This window comes from Raphanus sativus, chromosome 2 (genome assembly GCF_000801105.2).
Source record: "Raphanus sativus cultivar WK10039 chromosome 2, ASM80110v3, whole genome shotgun sequence".
Lineage (NCBI taxonomy): Eukaryota > Viridiplantae > Streptophyta > Magnoliopsida > Brassicales > Brassicaceae > Raphanus > Raphanus sativus.
In genome coordinates, this window is record NC_079512.1 from 25,908,262 (window position 1) to 25,927,310 (window position 19,049).

A 19,049-nucleotide genomic window follows, 5' to 3' on the forward strand; every position below is an offset into this window, starting at 1 on the left:
CCTTTGACAGTCAATATATATAAGCATGATTTTGAGAATTTATATTTTATCTTAAAATTTTTAATTTTACAGAATTTATTCAAAATGACGTCGTTTTGATAAATTAACGGATGACTAACACTTTTAACGGTCAATATATAAAATAAGTATGATTTTGAGATTCTATGTAGTATTTTTAAATTATTATTTAGTTCAGCATGAAATACGTACTACCACGAATCCGCGAAAAAATAGGTACGGCGTGTAAAGTTAAGTTGATGTAGTATTTTTTTTTTTAGTTCAGTATAGAATTCGCACTGTTACAGAATTGCAAAGGAATAGGCAGGATGCCGTAAAGTTGTTGTTGAGATATGCATTTTGTTTCGGTTTCTTCATCGTTTCTTTTTTTTTCTGCTAAATTCTTCGTCGTTTCTTTTCTGACGCTTTTGAAAACTTGAAAACATATTATGGAATGTATGAGCTAATGTAGAATGCAAACAAAACTTATGCTTATCCTTTTCTTGAATCATATATTAGTGCTTAGTTATATTTTTCTTGCGCAAAATGGGTTATGTTGTAATCTTCATTTGCCTCAGAGACAGATAAGCAAGGAGGCGATAACCAAAAATCATGACAACCAGTGCAACCACTTCAGTAACTCCATTGCCTATTCTCATCCCGTTGATAGATTGAGCAAAGTCTTGATATTGAACTTTAAGTAGAAGCTTGTAGGTGTGGTAATTGAAGGATAGGTAACGTATCCACGAGATGAACACTGGTACTTTCTGCATGACACAAAACAGTTAAAAAAAAACTCAGAAACATAGCCCCATCAAGAAACAGTGGAAATTCAAGAAACAGAGGAATCACCTTAACAAAGAATCCTCCAGCAAGCATAAATGTCATGACAGTTACTGAAGCCAAAGTCGTTGCCTTCTTTAGGTCCATTAAAATTGCACCAATAGCAAGTCCAAGTCCCTAGCAAAGAAAAAAACACAACCAAAAATCAGAATTTTTTTTATTATAATTTCTCATTACAGAAACGTGTTCTTGTTCCATCTGAACATACCTGAGCTGCAATGATGCAAAGGAAAACCGTGAGCATGCTCAAGAAGAATGGGTAGGGGCTGAGACGAAGACCTGTCATGAAGTAGACCACGAGAAGGAAGAGAGAAGGTAGAATGAAGTCGAGAGGGAGATCACTCGTGGTCCGAGCTAAGAAGTATGCACTTAATCTGTACATATCCGCTGCTCTCTCCTTATTGAGCATGGCCCGCTCTTGAGGAAACGTAAAAATAGCTGTGAAAACAGGGAAAAAACCCCAAAAGACCGCTATGAAGAAGAGCAAACCGGCCTGCATTAAAGATAGAGAAGAGTGATATTAGGACATCTAAACTGATACGGACAACAAAGTCTTGGTTGCTTAGTATTAGTGAAAAACTGTTTTTTTTTGCTTAAATGTTAGTGGAAAAATGTTACTAATTAAAAAAGCTAACACATATTTTGTTTACATGTTAAACATGCAACTTTTTTGGAGGTTTTTTATGATAGAAATGCCACTTTCAAAATTAAAAATATCAGTAAAAAAACTTCAAAATTTAAAATGCTAGTAAATGACACATTCAAAATTTTTATGCGATTTTCTTATTAAAATACGAACATTAACCTATTGATAAATGTTATGTTTAACTATGTATTTTTTATTTAAGGAACTATTCTATCAAATTAAATTAGTATTAAACAAAATTTTTATTAAAAATCAAATATAAAAATTAAAATTTTCAAAAAATTAAAGAGTAGAATCAATTATTCTTTAAATTGGAATATATAAAAAATTGACTTCGGGCCTCAAGAAAATTTATGGTCCTAAAGCCCGAAACTTTTACCGTTAACAATGGAGTGTACCTGATCTTGTAGTCCGCTTGGAGTCCGAATATCAGACTGCCACCAGAGAAGACCTAAAATCACAGCTGTGGCAAGAACTTGTGTAACACGCAACCAGCTGAAGTATTCATGTCGCCTCTCTTTGAGTCCTCTACAGAACAGTATGCAGTATTGCTCCCACCAGCTCGCTCCCCATTGTCTCTTCAGACGCAGAGCTTTAGCCTTAGCTTCTTCTTCTCCAAGTGGCACAGGATCAGTCAGTTTCTTCTTCTCCTGTTCTGCAACCCTAGTCTCATATGCCTCCACCAGATACTGCTCAGAATGTTCCAACATATATTTAAACTCAAATTTGGTTTCAGACAATTTTAAGTTGTTTTTTTTTCTATGATTATTAATTACCTCATGAACAACAGCAGGAGATGGCTTGCCAGTTTGAGATTCTCTGTTTGAGATCCCAACTTGAACTCTATCATCCAACTCAGAAGGCACAGAGATGTCATTGATGTTACCGTTGGCGAGATCAAGCAAGAACTCTGCGGGGTTCATGGCGATGAGAGGAGAGCATCCAATGGAAGAGAAGTAATCCAAAGCTTCTGATGATTTCCCAAAGTAGAGAAGGTTTCCTCTTCCCAACAGTATCAGCTTGTCGAATCTATGGAAGAGTCTACTCGAGGGCTGATGTATCGTTGTGATCACTGTCTTCCCCGCCTGTTACAAAACACACATCAAGATTCAAAACAACCATCAAAGAATAGAGATGTAACAAAAGAAAGAGACAAAACCTCGGCTATGTCGTGGAGCATCTGGATGGTTCTTAGAGCAGTGGTGGAATCTAAACCTGAAGTTGGTTCATCAAGAAGTAACAGAGAGGGATTGATAATGATTTCGTTTCCGATAGAGACTCTTTTCCTCTCTCCACCCGATACACCTCGCACGAATGCTCCACCAATCATAGTGTCTTGGCACCTGCAACATTAAATGATCCAAGTTGTAGGAAATTATATACAATTAGTAAACTTTTATAAGAATTTTTCTTTTAACAATTTGGAGGCTATGACCATAGATATTTTCTCTTGAAATTTTAAGGGTCAAAGATGTTTCACTGGATTTGACTCAGATCCGGCCCTGAAAATTGTTTTAAAAACGACCAAAGATTCATTTGTAGTTTTCTTGAACTTCTAAGAGACGAAACATACCTCTCTAAACCTAGTTCTTGGATAACACTTATAGCTCGTTGCTCCTTCTGCTCTCTTGTAAGAGTCTTAGGTAGACGCAAACGAGCAGCGTAGGTTAGCGTTTCTTTCACGGTAAGATGAGGAAACAGAACATCGTCTTGAGTCACAAATCCAATCCTGCCACCAAACCAGAAAAACCATTTTATGTCTCCGTGTATTTATACTTACAAGAGTGTTTATAGGGGTTTAGGCCAAGAGAAACTTACTTGCTTTTCAAGTACTTAGAGTAAGGCTTGTTGTTGTAAGTAATAGAGCCTCCGATGGCAGATTGAGAGATTCGACCGCCGAGTAAGCTAAGAAGAGTTGTTTTGCCACTCCCCGAAGGACCCATTAGAGCAAGAACTTCACCAGGATTCACATTCCCATTTATTCCACTCAATATCTCTTTCTCTAACGATGATGTCAATTTCTTTATCACCACTTTGTATGTAACTTCCTTGAACTGCATGTATATATTAAAAACAAATAACCACCAATAAGTCTTGATATTAGCTTCATGACAAAACCTACTTCGGAATTTTTCTACAATATCTATATTATTAAAATATAATTACACTTTGAAAATATTCCTAAATTTTTGAAGTTATTTACATTAGAATGCCACTGAATTAATAAATTAATTTTCCCTAATTATAGTTGTCTTTTCTGATTTATAAATGCATTTTCCTTAATTACAGTTGTCTTTATTGAACGTATATTTAAATATGCTTGTTTTTTTCTAATTTAAATAATAGATTTATGCATTTAATGTATTTTCTTAATTTAAATAATAGATTTTCTTAATCAAATATTTACGAAAATAGATTTCCCAATATACTTTGTTTTAACATGTTAAATATTTTTGATATTTATTGGTATAAATAATAAAATAAAAAATCACACATCATTATCAATTTATATAATATATAAATAAAATATAAAATAATTTATTCATGTATTATTAGTATAATGGTTTCATAATATAAATCTAATTAGTTATAAATGTTTGATTTGTTTATATGATACACTGTGATATAATAGACGATCAAAATCACAAAATATAATTATTCAACGTAATAAATAAAATTGTTATGTTTTAAAATGTTCTATTAATAATTATGTAATACATTTTAATTTACATATATATATATATATATATATATATATATACCATTAGTACAAATAAAAATTTGAATGAAAGCAAATATTTATACGGTCACAGATCAAACTCTAGAAATAAACAACAACAACGCTAAATTATTTTTCTTTAACAAATTTATTTTGACAGAAATATAGTTTTAAATATGTTTATATATTTTATGTATTTAAAATTTTATTTTACTGGGAAGTTAAGATTTTGGAATTGGAGAAAATATGAATCACCTCTATATTATTTTTATTAAGAAATTTAAATTTTGTATCAAAATATTTTATTAAGCTTTTGATTTTAAGTTTTATTATAACTGCAAAAATTAATTTTCAATCGGGATTTATGTGCAAATATTACAAATTCATGATTTAATATAAACACAAAAACTAAAAATAGAAAATAAATATCCGTCCGGTGAGACGGGTTTAGATCTAGTTTTCACTTATTCCTAGAACTGGATCCGAGGGGAGTGTTACGAAACATTTGAATGGCCCCCTACTTTGTGGGGCCCCACATTTAAACAATTGGTTTTTATATATGTAGTTATGTACATATTAATATAGTTATATATACACATATAAGTATTAAGTATAAAATATTTTTGATATTGTAATATAAATAAATAAGTTTAAAAGCATAATTCAAATTTGAAGATATATTTATGTTATTAAAAATTACAAATTTGATTTTTCTTTAAAGAAAAAAATTATACTAATATTTTGTTTTAGAAATTCATATTCTCTTTTCTAATTAAATACTTTTTATAATTTCAAATAGAACCTCCACAAACTCCCACAAACTCAGGACCGGCTCCGCTGCTTCCCCTCTATTAACTTTTCTTGGACTTACGACTATCTTTAAGCCTTGTACATAAATGTCATGTAAGATGAGATCATGAAAGATCACCAACTACTTTAGTCCAATTTCTATTTGAAATGTAACAGTAATTAAAGAGGTATAGGTGTTTTGAAAAAAATAATAATTAAAGAGACATAAATACATAAGGAACAGATAACCCCCATTGTTTTTTTTTTCTTTTGTCTGGTTTGAAATGATTATTTTACCTTGAGAAAGATGGGCAATGTTGGTTCTGCTTGAAACTTAGGCTTCTTGTTTCCCGCATCATTGTATTCCGCTGAAACAGTCAGTTGATTCATGGTTAAGAAACACTAAGGTAAAGAGGTCAGAGACCCAGTGAATGGAGTCTTTAAAGTAGGTGAATATTATCTCCTAAACACAGTGGTAAATGATCTTTATAGTGTACCACGATGTGTTAACTGTTGGTTGGTCAACTTTGTTACCAACCTTTCCTTCTTTGAGATTTGGACTTTGAAGTACATTTAGTAGGTAATAGACGTTGAAATGGTATGTTTCAAGAAAAAAAAAAGAAGACGTTCAGTTGGTACTTCACTTTGATTCACGATTCTGACTAATGTGTACTGCATTCTCTCACTTATTTTTTTTCTTATCACGAGGGGGGGGGGGGGGGGGGGGGGGTGTGGGTGTGTGTGAAGATAGGTTAAATTCATATTCCACGTAGTGAAAAACATACAAGAATTTTCAAACAACATATCCGATATTTAATTTTTTTGTGAAATCATATACCAATCGCCACATCGGTTGTCACGTCATCTAATTTGCTGACATAAATGATGTTAAATTCATACTCCACTTATGTGGTAGTGCAAAAACATACATAAACTTTCAAAAATTTTCAAATAACATATTCAATATTTATTTTTTTTGGTGAAATCATATACCAATCGCCACATCAGTTGTCATGTAATCTAATTTGCTAACGTAGATGATGTTAAATTCATATCCCACTTATGTGGTGTGCAAAAACATACATGAACTTTCAAAATTTTCAAATAACATATTCAATATTTATTTTTTTGGTGAAATCATATACCAATCGCCACATGAGTTGTCACATCATCTGATTTGCTAACGTAGATGATATGTCAACTAATTTTGCTAATGAAAATACCACGTGTACAATTTTTTCTAAAAGAATAAATAGTTTTTTTACAAAAATAACTTTTTAGAAAATGTTAAATTTTATAAATTTTTATTATTTAGTAAAATTAACATAATTTTTTTTTATTATTTAGTAAAATTAACATAAAATTAATTAAATAATTAAATTTTAATCTTATATAAAATATATATTTGTAAATATTTTGGTCCTATCATAAACCATCCTTATAAAAATAATATATGTATTGTATTGTTTCAAATTTAATACTATTGTTGTGGTCGTATTACTTTCAATTAATCATAGTTATATTAACATTTAATAAATAGAGATGGAGATAGAAATTTTTGATCTGAAAATCCCGCTAAACACAACAGTGCTTAATCGAGAGTAATACGACATGGGATAAAGTTTTTTGAGATTTTTCTTTGACAAGTATAAACAGCTGTCAAGCTGGAGAATCAATCATTAGGGTTATGATTGGAGAGAGCTGTGGATACTGTGCACAACCTTATTTCTTTTCACAGCACTGAAACTAAAGCTATCACTAGCTGTCATTTAGTTTTTAGAACCTACAGTCTTTGCACAGCAATATTTCTAAAGCACTAGTTTAAATGCTTTGAGAATTGTTTCTTTTTTCTTTTGGCAAATATTTTGCCATATACTAAATATATTTACAGTATATGTATATAAATGACTAAATATTATAATTGATATGTAAAGATAGGTTAAATTCATATTCCACTTATGTGGTAGTGAAAAAACATACAAGAATTTTCAAATAACATATCCGATATTTAATTTTTTTGTGAATCATATACTAATCGCCACATCAGTTGTCACATCATCTAATTTGCTGACGTAAATGATGTTAAATTCATACTCCACTTATGTGGTAGTGCAAAAACTTACATAAACTTTCAATATTTTCAAAATTTTCAAATAACATATTCAATATTTATTTTTTTGGTGAAATCATATACCAATCGCCACATCAGTTGTCACGTAATCTAATTTGCTAACGTAGATGATGTTAAATTCATATCCCACTTATGTGGTGTGCAAAAACATACATGAACTTTCAAAAATTTCAAATAACATATTCAATATTTAATTTTTTTGGTGAAATCATATACCAATCGCCACATGAGTTGTCACATCATCTGATTTGCTAACGCAGATGATATGTCAACTAATTTTGCTAATGAAAATACCACGTGTACATTTTTGCTAAAAGAAATTAAATAGTTTTTTTACAAAAATAACTTTTTAGAAAATATTAAATTTTATAAATTTTTATTATTTAGTAAAATTAACATAAAATAATTAAATAATTAAATTTTAATCTTATATAAAATATATATTTGTAAATATTTTGGTCCTATCATAAACCATCCTTATAAAAATAATATATGTATTGTATTGTTTCAAATTTAATACTATTGTTGTGGTAGTATAACTTTCAATTAATCATAGTTATATTAACATTTAATAAATAGAGATGGAGATAGAAAATTTTGATCCGAAAATCCCGCCTAAACACAACAGTGCTTAATCGAGAGTAATACGACATGGGATAAAGTTTGTTGAGGTTTTTCTTTGACAAGTATAAACAGCTTCAAGCTGGAGAATCAATCATTAGGGTTATGATTGAAGAGAGCTGTGGATACTGTGCACAACCTTATTTCTTTTCACAGCACTGAAACTAAAGCTATCAATAGTTGTCATTTAGTTTTTAGAACCTACGTCTTTGCACAGCAATATTTCTAAAGCACTAGTTTAAATGCTTTGAGAATTATTTCTTTTTTCTTTTGGCAAATATTTTGCCATATACTAAATATATTTACAGTATATGTATATAAATGACTAAAATATTATAATTGATATGTAAAGATTACATATAGCATAAAAATATAAATTTCATATTTAATAATTTTGATATCATATATGAATTGTATATTTTCACAATAATCCTTTTAATTATACAATAATAATTTTTCATTAATTCTATCAATTTTGTTTTGATTTTGAATTACAATTTAATATTTAATCAATTACATATAACAGCTTTTTAATTCATAATAAAAATTAATTATATTAAAAAATCTACAACTTAAATTATACAGTAAAAAAATTAAGTTTATAACACAAAACCTACAGCTTAGTTTCTACAGTAAAAAAATTAAAGCTACATCACAGAAACCTACAACTTAAATTCTATAGCCTAATATCTAAAATTATAGCTGTAACCAATCAGGCCCTAAGTAACGTTTACGAATGTTGACAAAAAAGGTAATTAGAATACTACAATATATATTTTCTGTTTATTTTTAAAAAACTTCCAATAATTTTTTAAAAAACATCATTATTTTAATAAAAAAATTTGAATCATTTCTTGATTCTTTGCGCATAAACCATGTTAATTTTCTATGTATTTTTTCTAATTTTATCAGATGTTTCCGATTGGACAAAAACACAATTTACTTTCATTAAAAACCTCAAATTTTCATTTAGAACATAATAATTTTTTTATATAAATCTCTCTGAAAAAAAAAGAAACATAAATAACAAAGAAAAATAATTAAGCAGAATAACTTTTCGTAAAATATGACATGGGATAAAGTTTGAATGTGTCCATAAATAATGGATGCATTAAATAAGTATACAATTGAGCAGAATAAGGGTATCGTATATTTCAATGCTTTTTCATTACAAGAATAAGATAAACATATTTATTGCACGCACTATCGAGTTTGCAATTGAAAAGTGAAAATAAAACGAAAGAAAATAGCAAAAAGAAAATAAGTGGTGGAAAACTGGAAAGTTTATGTTGCACGAGAAAGAGAACACGTGGAACAAAATAAAAGGCCAAGTCCCAAGTGCTTGCGTCTCTGTTAAATAATTTTATCGGACCCATATGCAAAAAAAAAAAGCAAACCAATGTACACCAATCATATATCCATTGTTATCACTATTATTGTGACATTGATTGCATGGCTAAATGACCAAACTTGAAACTACCCTTCGTATGGAAACACGAACAACGTAACAAATATGACAAGAGTGATAAAAAAGTTCACATGGCGACTTACATATCATCTCGTCGTCGCTGAATGGTATGAAGTCGGATATTTCCTCCGGCGGCATAGCGAAACCGGTGAACGAAAACGAAAGCCCGAGCGACGCACTCGACGCACGACTCAGCGCCGCACCGCTGCTCACCTCATCTAGCTCGAGCTTAAGCTGAGCACTCCTAGACTTCCTTATGTGTGTCCCGGCTCCTCCACTCCTACCCGGAGACGCCCCCATCATCAGTTTCCGGCTAGATTTTCGCGACAACGTCCCTCCTCCACCACTGATGGCCGCCGGAGACGTGGCAGGCACACCATTAGCGTCCATGGAGCCGTGAGGTGATTTGATGGCAGCGGCCACCGTCTCATATAGCTGTTCAGACCGTGTCCGAGCTAAATCGGAGGCCAACGGTGGCTTCTCTGTTGACATTTTGGTCTTTTTCGAATACTGCCAAGCACAAATCATAATCTTTTAAACCAAAATCTATAACAAAAAATTACGTTTAAAACCGGGCTTCGTAGCCTGGTGGTAATGGAACCTCAGCTGAGGTGCCCGCCACCCAGCTTCGAAACCCGGCCACAGCGATTTAACATCCTTACTGCTGGGGCGCTGGACCCCTTCGGGGGATATTTGGGAAAGTGGCTGCCCAGACACCAGAGATATCAAAAAAAAAAAAAAAAAAAAAAAAAATTACGTTTAAGATCATAGATATATATAGGAGTAGTATATACGTACAGAACAATAATAAATGAATTACATACACAAATAAAAAATATGAGCGACTATAAGAAGATAGATATATTTTAAATTATGATATAAGAACAGATACCTTTCAAGAACTAAGATAGAAAAAGTGTTGCCACTGTTTGAAAGAGGTTTGTTTATATGGAAGAGAAGATATCAAGGCTTGAAACTTCTGACACTTTTCTAAGCTGCTTCATCAACCTTCTATTTATAGTAGCATTTACAATTACGGCAATGCCCTTATGTTCAATTTTCATTTATATATTCTTTTCAAAACACCAATTTTTCATTATTATATATGAACATTTTTATTCTACAGTGTTCTAGTATGTACATCTCTTCCTAGTACGAGTGTGGAACTATAACGGTTTTGAACCAAAAAAAATATAACGGGTTTTAGACTTCCAATTTAAAGTATGAACAAAAACGTCGTGCTATAAATTCAGATAGAGATATAAAAACTATTAGTATTTCTAATCATTAAAACTGTTTGCAGTTTCCAATAAAAATCTTACAATTGCAAAACTTTACAACAAAAATACTCTTTGGTCTTAAACAGGTTTGTGTACTGAGAGACAACCGGATCACAGTATTTAAATTTCATCTGAACAAAATCTAGACAAACACATCATGGTCAAATCCTCAGCTTCTAACCATTAGACAAACTAATTTGATCAACAAGTGTATTTTTCGCATCTCCTCTTTTTCAATACTAAGGGGAGTTCATATTCGCAGCGATGAGTATAACTTGACTAGTAATAGCGATAGTTTGCGGACACGATGTTTCCAGCTAAGTTTGGAGTTTCTGGCATCCTGACCGTACACGTGGTGGAACATATGAATAATATACTACTATGTACGTGTCTGATCGTATATGAATGTTAAGCTCTTGTAATAGTCAACCATCGTTTCACATCCTCTTTTGGTACGACATAGATCGTGACGATCGTCCATAATATACATGATTAGGAACGTAGCAATTGAATCTTATTTTCAGATTATCTCAATTTGTGTGACGTTAACTATTCAAAGTAAGTGTAAATAGAAAACTATTCATGGTAAATAATTCATGGTTTGGAATACATCAATTAAAATACCCTATCATTTTCATATTATTTCACTTTTGTGACATTTATTGCTCAAAGAACATAACTCATGGTTAGAAAGGCATCAATTATACATCTCATTTTCAGATTATTTCTCTTTTTGTGACATTAATTATTCAAAATATCTCATAAATGTTTATTTGTGACATACTAATATTATTCTATGAGAACAATACTATCGAGGGTATCTAGTTCAAAGTATTTAAAAATATATTTATGTGTATTTATATGTAATTGTGAGGTTTTAAGTTTAAGGAAAACGTAATCCAAAATATCTAAAATTAAATATTTTGGGTTATGTTTCCCATAAAACTTAAAATTCTGTAATTACATAAACATATATAATATATACATACATAAAAATGTATTTTTAAATATTTCGAGTTAGATACTCTCAATGGAGTTGCTCTGACAAACATTCACTGTGATTTTTAGCAAAATAAAAAACTCATTGAATACGTAAATAATACACCATACAAATAAAAAATGGATGTATAGAAATTATAGTTTTTTTTTGATAAGTATGAAATGATAGTTCCTAATCCTTTTTCATATTATATATATAATTATATCGAACAAAACCTGAAGTAATTTAATTTCTAATTTATGATTGAGACATGTTCTTATATACAAGGGGCAAACCCGTAGATGTGTCGTCCCCATTCGAAAGTAATATACACACAGGTATTTATCCATAGTTTTGTTGACACTCCAGAAGAATTTCAAAAGGTGTAGATCAAGACGTAGTATAAATCTTTTAAATTTCCGCCACTACAGAACTTTTAGCATTAAATTTGCTTGTAACCTTATTAGCTTATCAGATTAGCCCTGCAGAAAGACAGCAGCTGAAAATAAAATAAAGTAGACAGTTACGTTGTTACATGTTAATTGTGTATTTTTGCAAAATGTACGAAAATATTGTGAGGCTTTAGTTGCATCTCATGTTACCAACGGGAGAGGGCACTTCCTTAGAAGTTGTTTTTTTTTTTATCCTTTCGCCATGCCAATTATGCTTTGTACCCAAAAGTTCTATTTTGGTTAGTTTTGAGATTTATTTAGCCTTTTTCGTACTTATTATCGTCACATAGTCGCAAAGGCTACGTATATATTGCCTCTAGTTATACCAGTATATATCGATGAGGAATTCACCAATTCATCATTTTGATATTCATTGCACACCGATTTTATATGATAATTCACAGAAATTTACACACACACACACACACACACACATATATATATATAATATCGATTTTATATGATAATTCGCAGTAATCTTTCTTCATCTCTCTCTATATTTTCATCTGCGTTATTGGATTGTTTCTTATTTTTTTATCATCTTATACTGACATATATTCTGCATATATAGACTTAGTCTCTTGAACATGTGTAATACAACTGAGATTGTATACGTAGATGCATGCGTATGTACGTATATTTAATCTTCCATACATAAATCTAGTAATTAGTTTCTAATTTAAACACAGTAAGAAACTAGACTCCAACAAGAACTTGTACTATAGCCGGGTGGCCATTCATTTTCTGATACTTCCGAGTATATAGCCTCTAAATTTTGTTTTTGTATAGCCTCTAAATTTTGTTTTTGTATAGCCTCTAAATTTTGTTTCTGTATAGCCTCTAAATTTTGTTTTTGTATAGCCTCTAAATTTTGTTTCCGTGTGTAAAGTTTGACGTCATACAAAATGATTTACAAAGGTACTGAGTTTTAAGTGCTGGATCCAATATGCATTGTCCTTGTATCTAAATTTGTTCCTTTAATAACAATAATAATAACTTGGAAAGCTAATTTTGGCAAATTGTATGCATCCGACCAATAAGAATCACCGTTGGATCTTAAAACCATTTTCTGAACCCATGACAAACAAAAAAACTAAACCTAAATGATATGATATTGATGCAACTTGCAAGCCCTCATTTTATGTAAAGAGTACTCGAATAGTATTTTTGTAGTAATTTGTTTTTGTCAAAATTTCATACTAGTAATTAGTTTAAGAGGTGTATATTGGTTTCAATACCTGTGAATGGTTAAAAATCCATATTTCTTTTTGAAGAGGCATTTTTTTTAAAATGGACTTTCAGTTGACTTACGGCTACCAAAAGGTAAAATAATAAATAAATGCATATGAGGTCTAGAAGATAATTGAATGTAAATTTTGGTACGTTATGTGCAAGTGTGTTGTACTGCGTCAATCAATGTGTTAGTGGTGCTAGAAAGTTAAGGACAGATTGTGATTTTGTCAATAATCGATGTCTAAATCACAAAGTCCATAAATGAAGCAGGCCGAAGGTTTTGTTTTCTTCCTCATCATGAAGAGATACATTTTGTTAATTTCTGTCGCTGGATCCTGTATGGCTCAAAAGTTTCGGGTTTTCTTTGCGTTTGATTTCGCATTTACATGCTATAATAGAGTCCTGTTAAGTTTCCAAAAACGTAGATATTAGAAAACAAACAATATAAATGACAAATGAAATAATAGATAGGTTGATCATGATACATGTCTACGTGGGGACGAACAGCCACAAGAAATAAACGAGGATGCATACATGTGGCGAGACAAGTGCGAAGATGAGTCAAGAAGACTTAGAGCATCCTTATCGTGGTCCTTGGACCAAGTCCTAAGCATTTTTGAGATTAAAAAAAGTAAAAAGGTTTAATTACCTAAGAAGTGGGTTGCGAAAATCCCTTGTTAAGAGATTTTTGGGCTGGTCCTTGGGCATAGGTGGCAGAATGCGATTGGAGAGAAGCAAGTAAGACAAGTACCTTTGTCTCGTTTCACAAACCTCTCTTCTCCTCTCTACACTCTCTCTCGACGGCGTGGATCTATCCAGGGAACAACGACGACGACGCGTTTACATCACCGAAACGAAACTGATTTTTAAAATTAAATCTCGAATTTGACGATGGAAGAAAAAAACTCTCACCTGTGGCGTTACCGGAAAAACGAAATGCATTCCCTACATTCCTGACTTAACGTCTCACCTGTGGCGTCTCCGATCAAAGGACGAACGTTAACCGCCACCTTCACGCTACAACTCTCCGGCGAAGAAGAAGAAGATGAATATAGCTCCATCGAGAAACCTATAATTCAGAATCAGAATCTGGAATCTCGATATTTTCTTCCTTTTGATTCGTGGATGTGAACGAATCCACCGAGTAGAAAAAAGGAGAAGAATAAGTGAAGAATGAAGAAGCTAAAGTCTTAGCAATAATGTACTCATTTTGATGTGTCTCTAAACTTTGTCTCTTAACACCATTATATTAGTAAAAAACACCTAAGGACTTGATTTTTGGTCCTTGCGATAATGATGCTCTTAGACCATCTTTATCGGTTTTGAGTCCTTAACATTTTTAATATTATTTTTGGTTTAAGGAACAAAGCGAAGGACTTTTCTTAATCTGTTGATTATTGGTAGGACACATATGAACGTCTTCCTCTTCCACCTTCGATTTCTCACAGACGATTGATAAATGATTCCACAATCATCTTCCTCTTTCACCTCGATTTCTTATCTCACACTAACGTCTCACGCCGTCTGTTATGTCCTTACTCCAACGACACGGCCTGATTCTCCTCCGCAATAGATTCGCGAAGCGGCGGATTTTTCGTCGGAAGACCAGATTTCAGGTGACGAATACGAACTCGAAATTTGTTTCCAACGAAATTCGCGTGGATTCGGCGAGAAAAGTCGCGAGGAGTCTCGTACTTGCTCGTTTCTCGAATGAATTCAAAGACGAACAAGAATCATCATCGCACGAGTCTACGATTCAGAGTGACCGAAGCAGTTTCACTATGATGATCATCGCCCATTCGCAACTTGACACGTGCCTCCTAAGGATGTCCCCGAACACTTCTTAATTAAGAAACATCCCAAATATTATTAGCCATTTTTCATTTAATTATCGCCACTTAATTGCTAAGATATGAGGCGGAGGATACCGATAAAGATGGTCTTCGAGAGATAGAGCCTTCTTCCTTCCCCCACATTGTCTTGTCGGTAGTTGAAACTTGAAACGTTAGTTTTGAGCCATCTTCTATTTTTTTCAAATAGTTTATATCTATTCTATTAAAACATAAATACAAAATATTATTTTACCTAATTTTAAGTGAATTTTTTACAAATTTTCATTCTTTTTTAAACTAATTCAAACTACTTCATTTATTTCTATTTTAATTAATTTGACAGTATTTATTACAAAATATTAAATAGAACTTATCCATTTTTTATTATATATTACTCTTCCTAATTATTTCATTAACTGTATTTACTATAATAATTTAAATTATTTATTTTACATGTTAAAAATAATAATTTCATAGATATAAATGAGATTTTCTCATTCGTGAAAAAAATTCAAACTGGTTCAAAAAAATATTTGTTTACATAATCAATTATACATGGGCTTGAGTATACATTCGAATACGAAACATTTTTATATTATTTTTTGTTTTAAAATTAAACTCCATTTAGATATTATAAATTTATGGACGGAATCAGATCTGAATAAGTTGGTAGGAACCTAAAATTATCTAAATAACATATATATTTTAAATATCATTAAAAATTTTTTTTTTAAAAAATCAAAATCTGCGCAGACGCGCTGATGAAGCTCTAGTTAATTAACTAATAAACACACACCAGAAGTCATTGCTACTAAATATAATTAAAAGAACAGAAAAACAAAATCTTCATTAGATGTTTTCTCTAATTTGTTACGTTTTTGTTTCGAACACGAAACTCGGTTGGTGATTCCAGTGAGACAGACTGAAGTAAACATGTAAGTAGCTAAGGGATTTGTTCTAATAGTTTCTTTTTTGAGATTTTTTTCTGTTCTAATAGTGTTAATTCACAGCTTATATTGTTTTGTAGATCCACTTGAATCTTTCGGAGAAGAAGGGTATTATGCAGATATTGGCTTTGTTAATGCACTTGAGAAAATAAATTATGAGAAAAAAAAACTAATGAAGCTTTGAATACATATTACTGATGGTTTAATGGCGCGGTGAGAATTGTTTAGTGCTGGCCAACGTACTAAAATGAGAATGTAAAATTTTAATCAGCTTCGCATTTGGTGATGGGACCAACAGAAAAGAGCCTCTTTGTCACGTGGCTTCTTCTCCTAAAGGACGGCACCGTCCCTCTTCTCGTTTCTATATGAAGAGTTAGTACCCTAATTGCTAAACCTTTTATCCGTATACTAATAAGAGAATTGTTTAAGATTAAAATATACTATGTCTATACCTTTTCTGAGACCTTTTCTCCTATATTTGACATTTACAGATTATAACATTTATAAAATTATTTAGTTAGGTATTCACCCATTGCATAGGTGACCCTTTGATTGATGATAGCTTCAGTAAGGATTGAGAACTTTGACGATCAATATACAACACTCACTATAACCAGAGAGAATCCAAACAAAGAATGGTGGAAATATTATACACAGCTGCTTACAGAATCCGCACCACCGATCTCATTACACAAACAAATCAAACCCCATTCAAGACATTAATTTTATGCATTCCAACCCCACCAATAAATGAAATACGGCAAACATAAAAGAACGAAAGAATAATAGGAAAAAAAACTGCACATGAGTAAAACATTTACAGGCTCCCAGTATACACATTAATGGCTTCACATTCACCTAGTTGGAGAACATGATCTATGTCACACTTGCGTGCTTGAAAGACATCTCCATTGCCGTATCCGAGGCGTATTTTCTAGAAGCATTTCCAAACCCATGTTGTTCCCTTGCACCCCGTTCATGTACCTACATTTACCATTTTAAACACAAGGATGATAAGTCTTTAGATTCAGGTCTGCACAAGTGCTACTACAAACTCAAAACTCAGGTCCCATTCACTATGCAAAGTTTGCTTACTTGCTTCGACGAGCCTTCTTTCTCCAGAAAACAAAAGATGTGATCCACTGCATAGGAATCATCAGAGTTAGTGTGTTTTTATGTTCTTATTAAAGATCACAACCCATTGACTGATGATATAACAAAAAAAAGAATTCACCTTAAAGACAGATAGGAAACTGAATACTCCAACAATAGATGCTTTCCGCAGAGGTAACCTCCGCTCTGGAATAACATCCTTGGACAGATGCTGCGCAATTTCTTTCAAGAGAACCATCTGAGCTTTCTCAGTCCTCATCGACACAATCGCCTGCCTCATCGACTCCCTGTCAGCCTCTAACGCTTGCATCCTCGCATAGAGTTTCACTATATCAGGATCCGGCTGATTCAACTCTCCTCCACAGCCATCAACAGCTGTATCATCCCTAACCTTCTCCTCAGCAACAACACCACTGTGAGATACACCCTGATGAACAGAGTCAATGGTATAGACTCTATCATTCATATCATCATCATCATCAACAAGAGAAGAAAAACCAGGCATTTGGTTCCTATTAGTTCCCAAAAGCGAACTTGAACTACAAGTGGAAACCTTCCTAAAATGTCTCTGACGCCTAGGACTCTGACCATTACCAACCACCACCACCTTCTCTCCAAAGCTAGGAACCTTCTCCATCTGACTTATCCTTAGCTCCAAACTCTTCAAAGGCGAATCATCAGTCAACGCATACTTCTCAACATCAACATCAACCTCCTCAGGATTCTCATTCAAACTACACTTAAGAGGAGGATACTCCTCATAATAATACTCATCATCACACGTGTCCCTCTTGTCCACGTCATCATAAACCTCATCTTCGCTAACACCATAACTCATCATCCTATGCCTATAACCCTGAGCCTCGAAACTCAAGGCCTGGATCGTCTGCTCCCTTCTATACACCAGATCCTCGAGAGCCAGCAGCTCTTGCCGGTCGTGCTCCATCCTCTCCTCGGAGAATCGCTTGAACTGCCTCAGCTCCATCTCGACCTCGGCCTTCTCCCTCTGCAGCCTCAGGATCATGGACATGGCCTCGTTCGCGGCGGTGGAGGCGGCGTTACGCTCTTCGTCGAGCTCCGCGTATAGGTCCTGGATCGAGTCTTGCTGAGCGGCGACGGTTTCGCGTAGGAGCTGGCATTCGTTCTCGATTTGGACTTTGGCGTTGGAGGAAGAGGGGATATGAGAGGAGCAATCGCGTCCACAGTCGCAGCATGTGAGCGTATCCATAAGAGTTTGTTTTAACAGTTTTTTTTTTTTTTTAAATTCACAATTCACACAACAGACATAGTAAAGAGTTCGTTCGTTCGTTCGTTCGTTCGTTCGTTCACCAGGTGATGCGAAGCGAATCCTGCGAAAGGAGCACAGAGTTTCTCTCGTGATTTTTAGCTCTCTTGTAAACAATCAACTCAGCTCAAACATTGTTCAATTATCAAAGCGATCGAGCGAGAGCTATCTCCAGAGAAAAAAAAATAGAAGTGAATCGCAAATCGAAAGACTTACCTTCGACCACAACGTCGAGATTTTCCAGGAGAAGGAGCTTTATCCAAAGCAAGTAGAAAGCAGAGACAAGCTAATCAATTCTCTTCTGTATGAATTCAACAATTTTATCTATCTTTCCTTCTCGCCTTTATGGGAGAAAGCAAAAAGAGAAAAAGCAAAATAAATAGAGAGAATAAAGAGTGTTTGTAATCGGGAGAGGTAAAACAACAACAACAAAATCGTTGAAACGAAGGAGAAAGACGAGACAATTGGTCTTCGTTTTTCCCTCTTATAATTGAAACCCTCAAAAGGTTTTTTGTTATTTTTTTTATCTTTTCAAATTTTAAAATCTGATTATGAATCCATCGTCTTTTGTTTCTTCCATGGACCCCCTCCTCGTGACAGTGACAGACTAAGGTTATTTTTAGTATGTTCGAGTGGTGAGAACGGTGTGGATGAGTTTTTAAGATCAACGGCTTAGATTTTTGTTTGCTGAGGTGTCTTTTTCTTACCTGCGGG

The 19,049-nt window shown here is 33.0% G+C and overlaps 2 protein-coding genes and 1 long non-coding RNA gene across 3 annotated transcripts; all 3 read right to left on the reverse strand.

Moving 5' to 3' along the window:
- Nucleotides 1–468: 468 nt before the first annotated feature.
- Nucleotides 469–10,194, reverse strand: LOC108841571 (ABC transporter G family member 22). The gene is made up of 11 exons (XM_018614322.2): nucleotides 10,107–10,194; nucleotides 9,298–9,724; nucleotides 5,292–5,362; nucleotides 3,305–3,540; nucleotides 3,060–3,215; nucleotides 2,646–2,829; nucleotides 2,263–2,571; nucleotides 1,885–2,175; nucleotides 1,049–1,333; nucleotides 850–957; nucleotides 469–764 (listed from the first exon to the last, which is right to left on the reverse strand). Exons 2-11 carry the CDS (start codon nucleotides 9,704–9,706, stop codon nucleotides 549–551), a joined length of 2,265 nt encoding a protein of 754 aa, XP_018469824.1. The 5' UTR covers nucleotides 9,707–9,724; nucleotides 10,107–10,194; the 3' UTR covers nucleotides 469–548.
- A 2,601-nt stretch (nucleotides 10,195–12,795) lies between these two features.
- Nucleotides 12,796–14,342, reverse strand: LOC108841347 (uncharacterized). Its single transcript, XR_001948106.2, has 3 exons — nucleotides 14,071–14,342; nucleotides 13,808–13,969; nucleotides 12,796–13,560 (listed from the first exon to the last, which is right to left on the reverse strand). It is a non-coding gene; the product is annotated as an uncharacterized LOC108841347 (long non-coding RNA).
- A 2,215-nt stretch (nucleotides 14,343–16,557) lies between these two features.
- LOC108817297 (myosin-binding protein 7) lies at nucleotides 16,558–18,863 on the reverse strand. Its single transcript, XM_018589955.2, has 4 exons — nucleotides 18,552–18,863; nucleotides 17,172–18,399; nucleotides 17,033–17,079; nucleotides 16,558–16,921 (listed from the first exon to the last, which is right to left on the reverse strand). The coding sequence occupies exons 2-4, from the start codon at nucleotides 18,276–18,278 to the stop codon at nucleotides 16,819–16,821; spliced, it is 1,257 nt and encodes a 418-aa protein (XP_018445457.1). The 5' UTR covers nucleotides 18,279–18,399; nucleotides 18,552–18,863; the 3' UTR covers nucleotides 16,558–16,818.
- Nucleotides 18,864–19,049: the final 186 nt, after the last annotated feature.

Excerpts from the sequence above, each read along its gene's own strand:
- LOC108841571 (XM_018614322.2), bottom strand. The coding sequence starts at position 9,706 with ATGTCAACAGAGAAGCCACCGTTGGCCTCCGATTTAGCTCGGACACGG. Across the intron at positions 2,830-3,059 it reads CAAGAACTAGGTTTAGAGAG|GTGCCAAGACACTATGATTG; the intron begins GTATGTTTCGTC and ends TTAATGTTGCAG. Across the intron at positions 1,334-1,884 it reads CAAGCGGACTACAAGATCAG|GCCGGTTTGCTCTTCTTCAT; the intron begins GTACACTCCATT and ends TCTTTAATGCAG.
- LOC108817297 (XM_018589955.2), bottom strand. The coding sequence starts at position 18,278 with ATGGATACGCTCACATGCTGCGACTGTGGACGCGATTGCTCCTCTCAT. Across the intron at positions 17,080-17,171 it reads GTTTCCTATCTGTCTTTAAG|TGGATCACATCTTTTGTTTT; the intron begins GTGAATTCTTTT and ends ATTCCTATGCAG. Across the intron at positions 16,922-17,032 it reads AAGAAGGCTCGTCGAAGCAA|GTACATGAACGGGGTGCAAG; the intron begins GTAAGCAAACTT and ends TGGTAAATGTAG.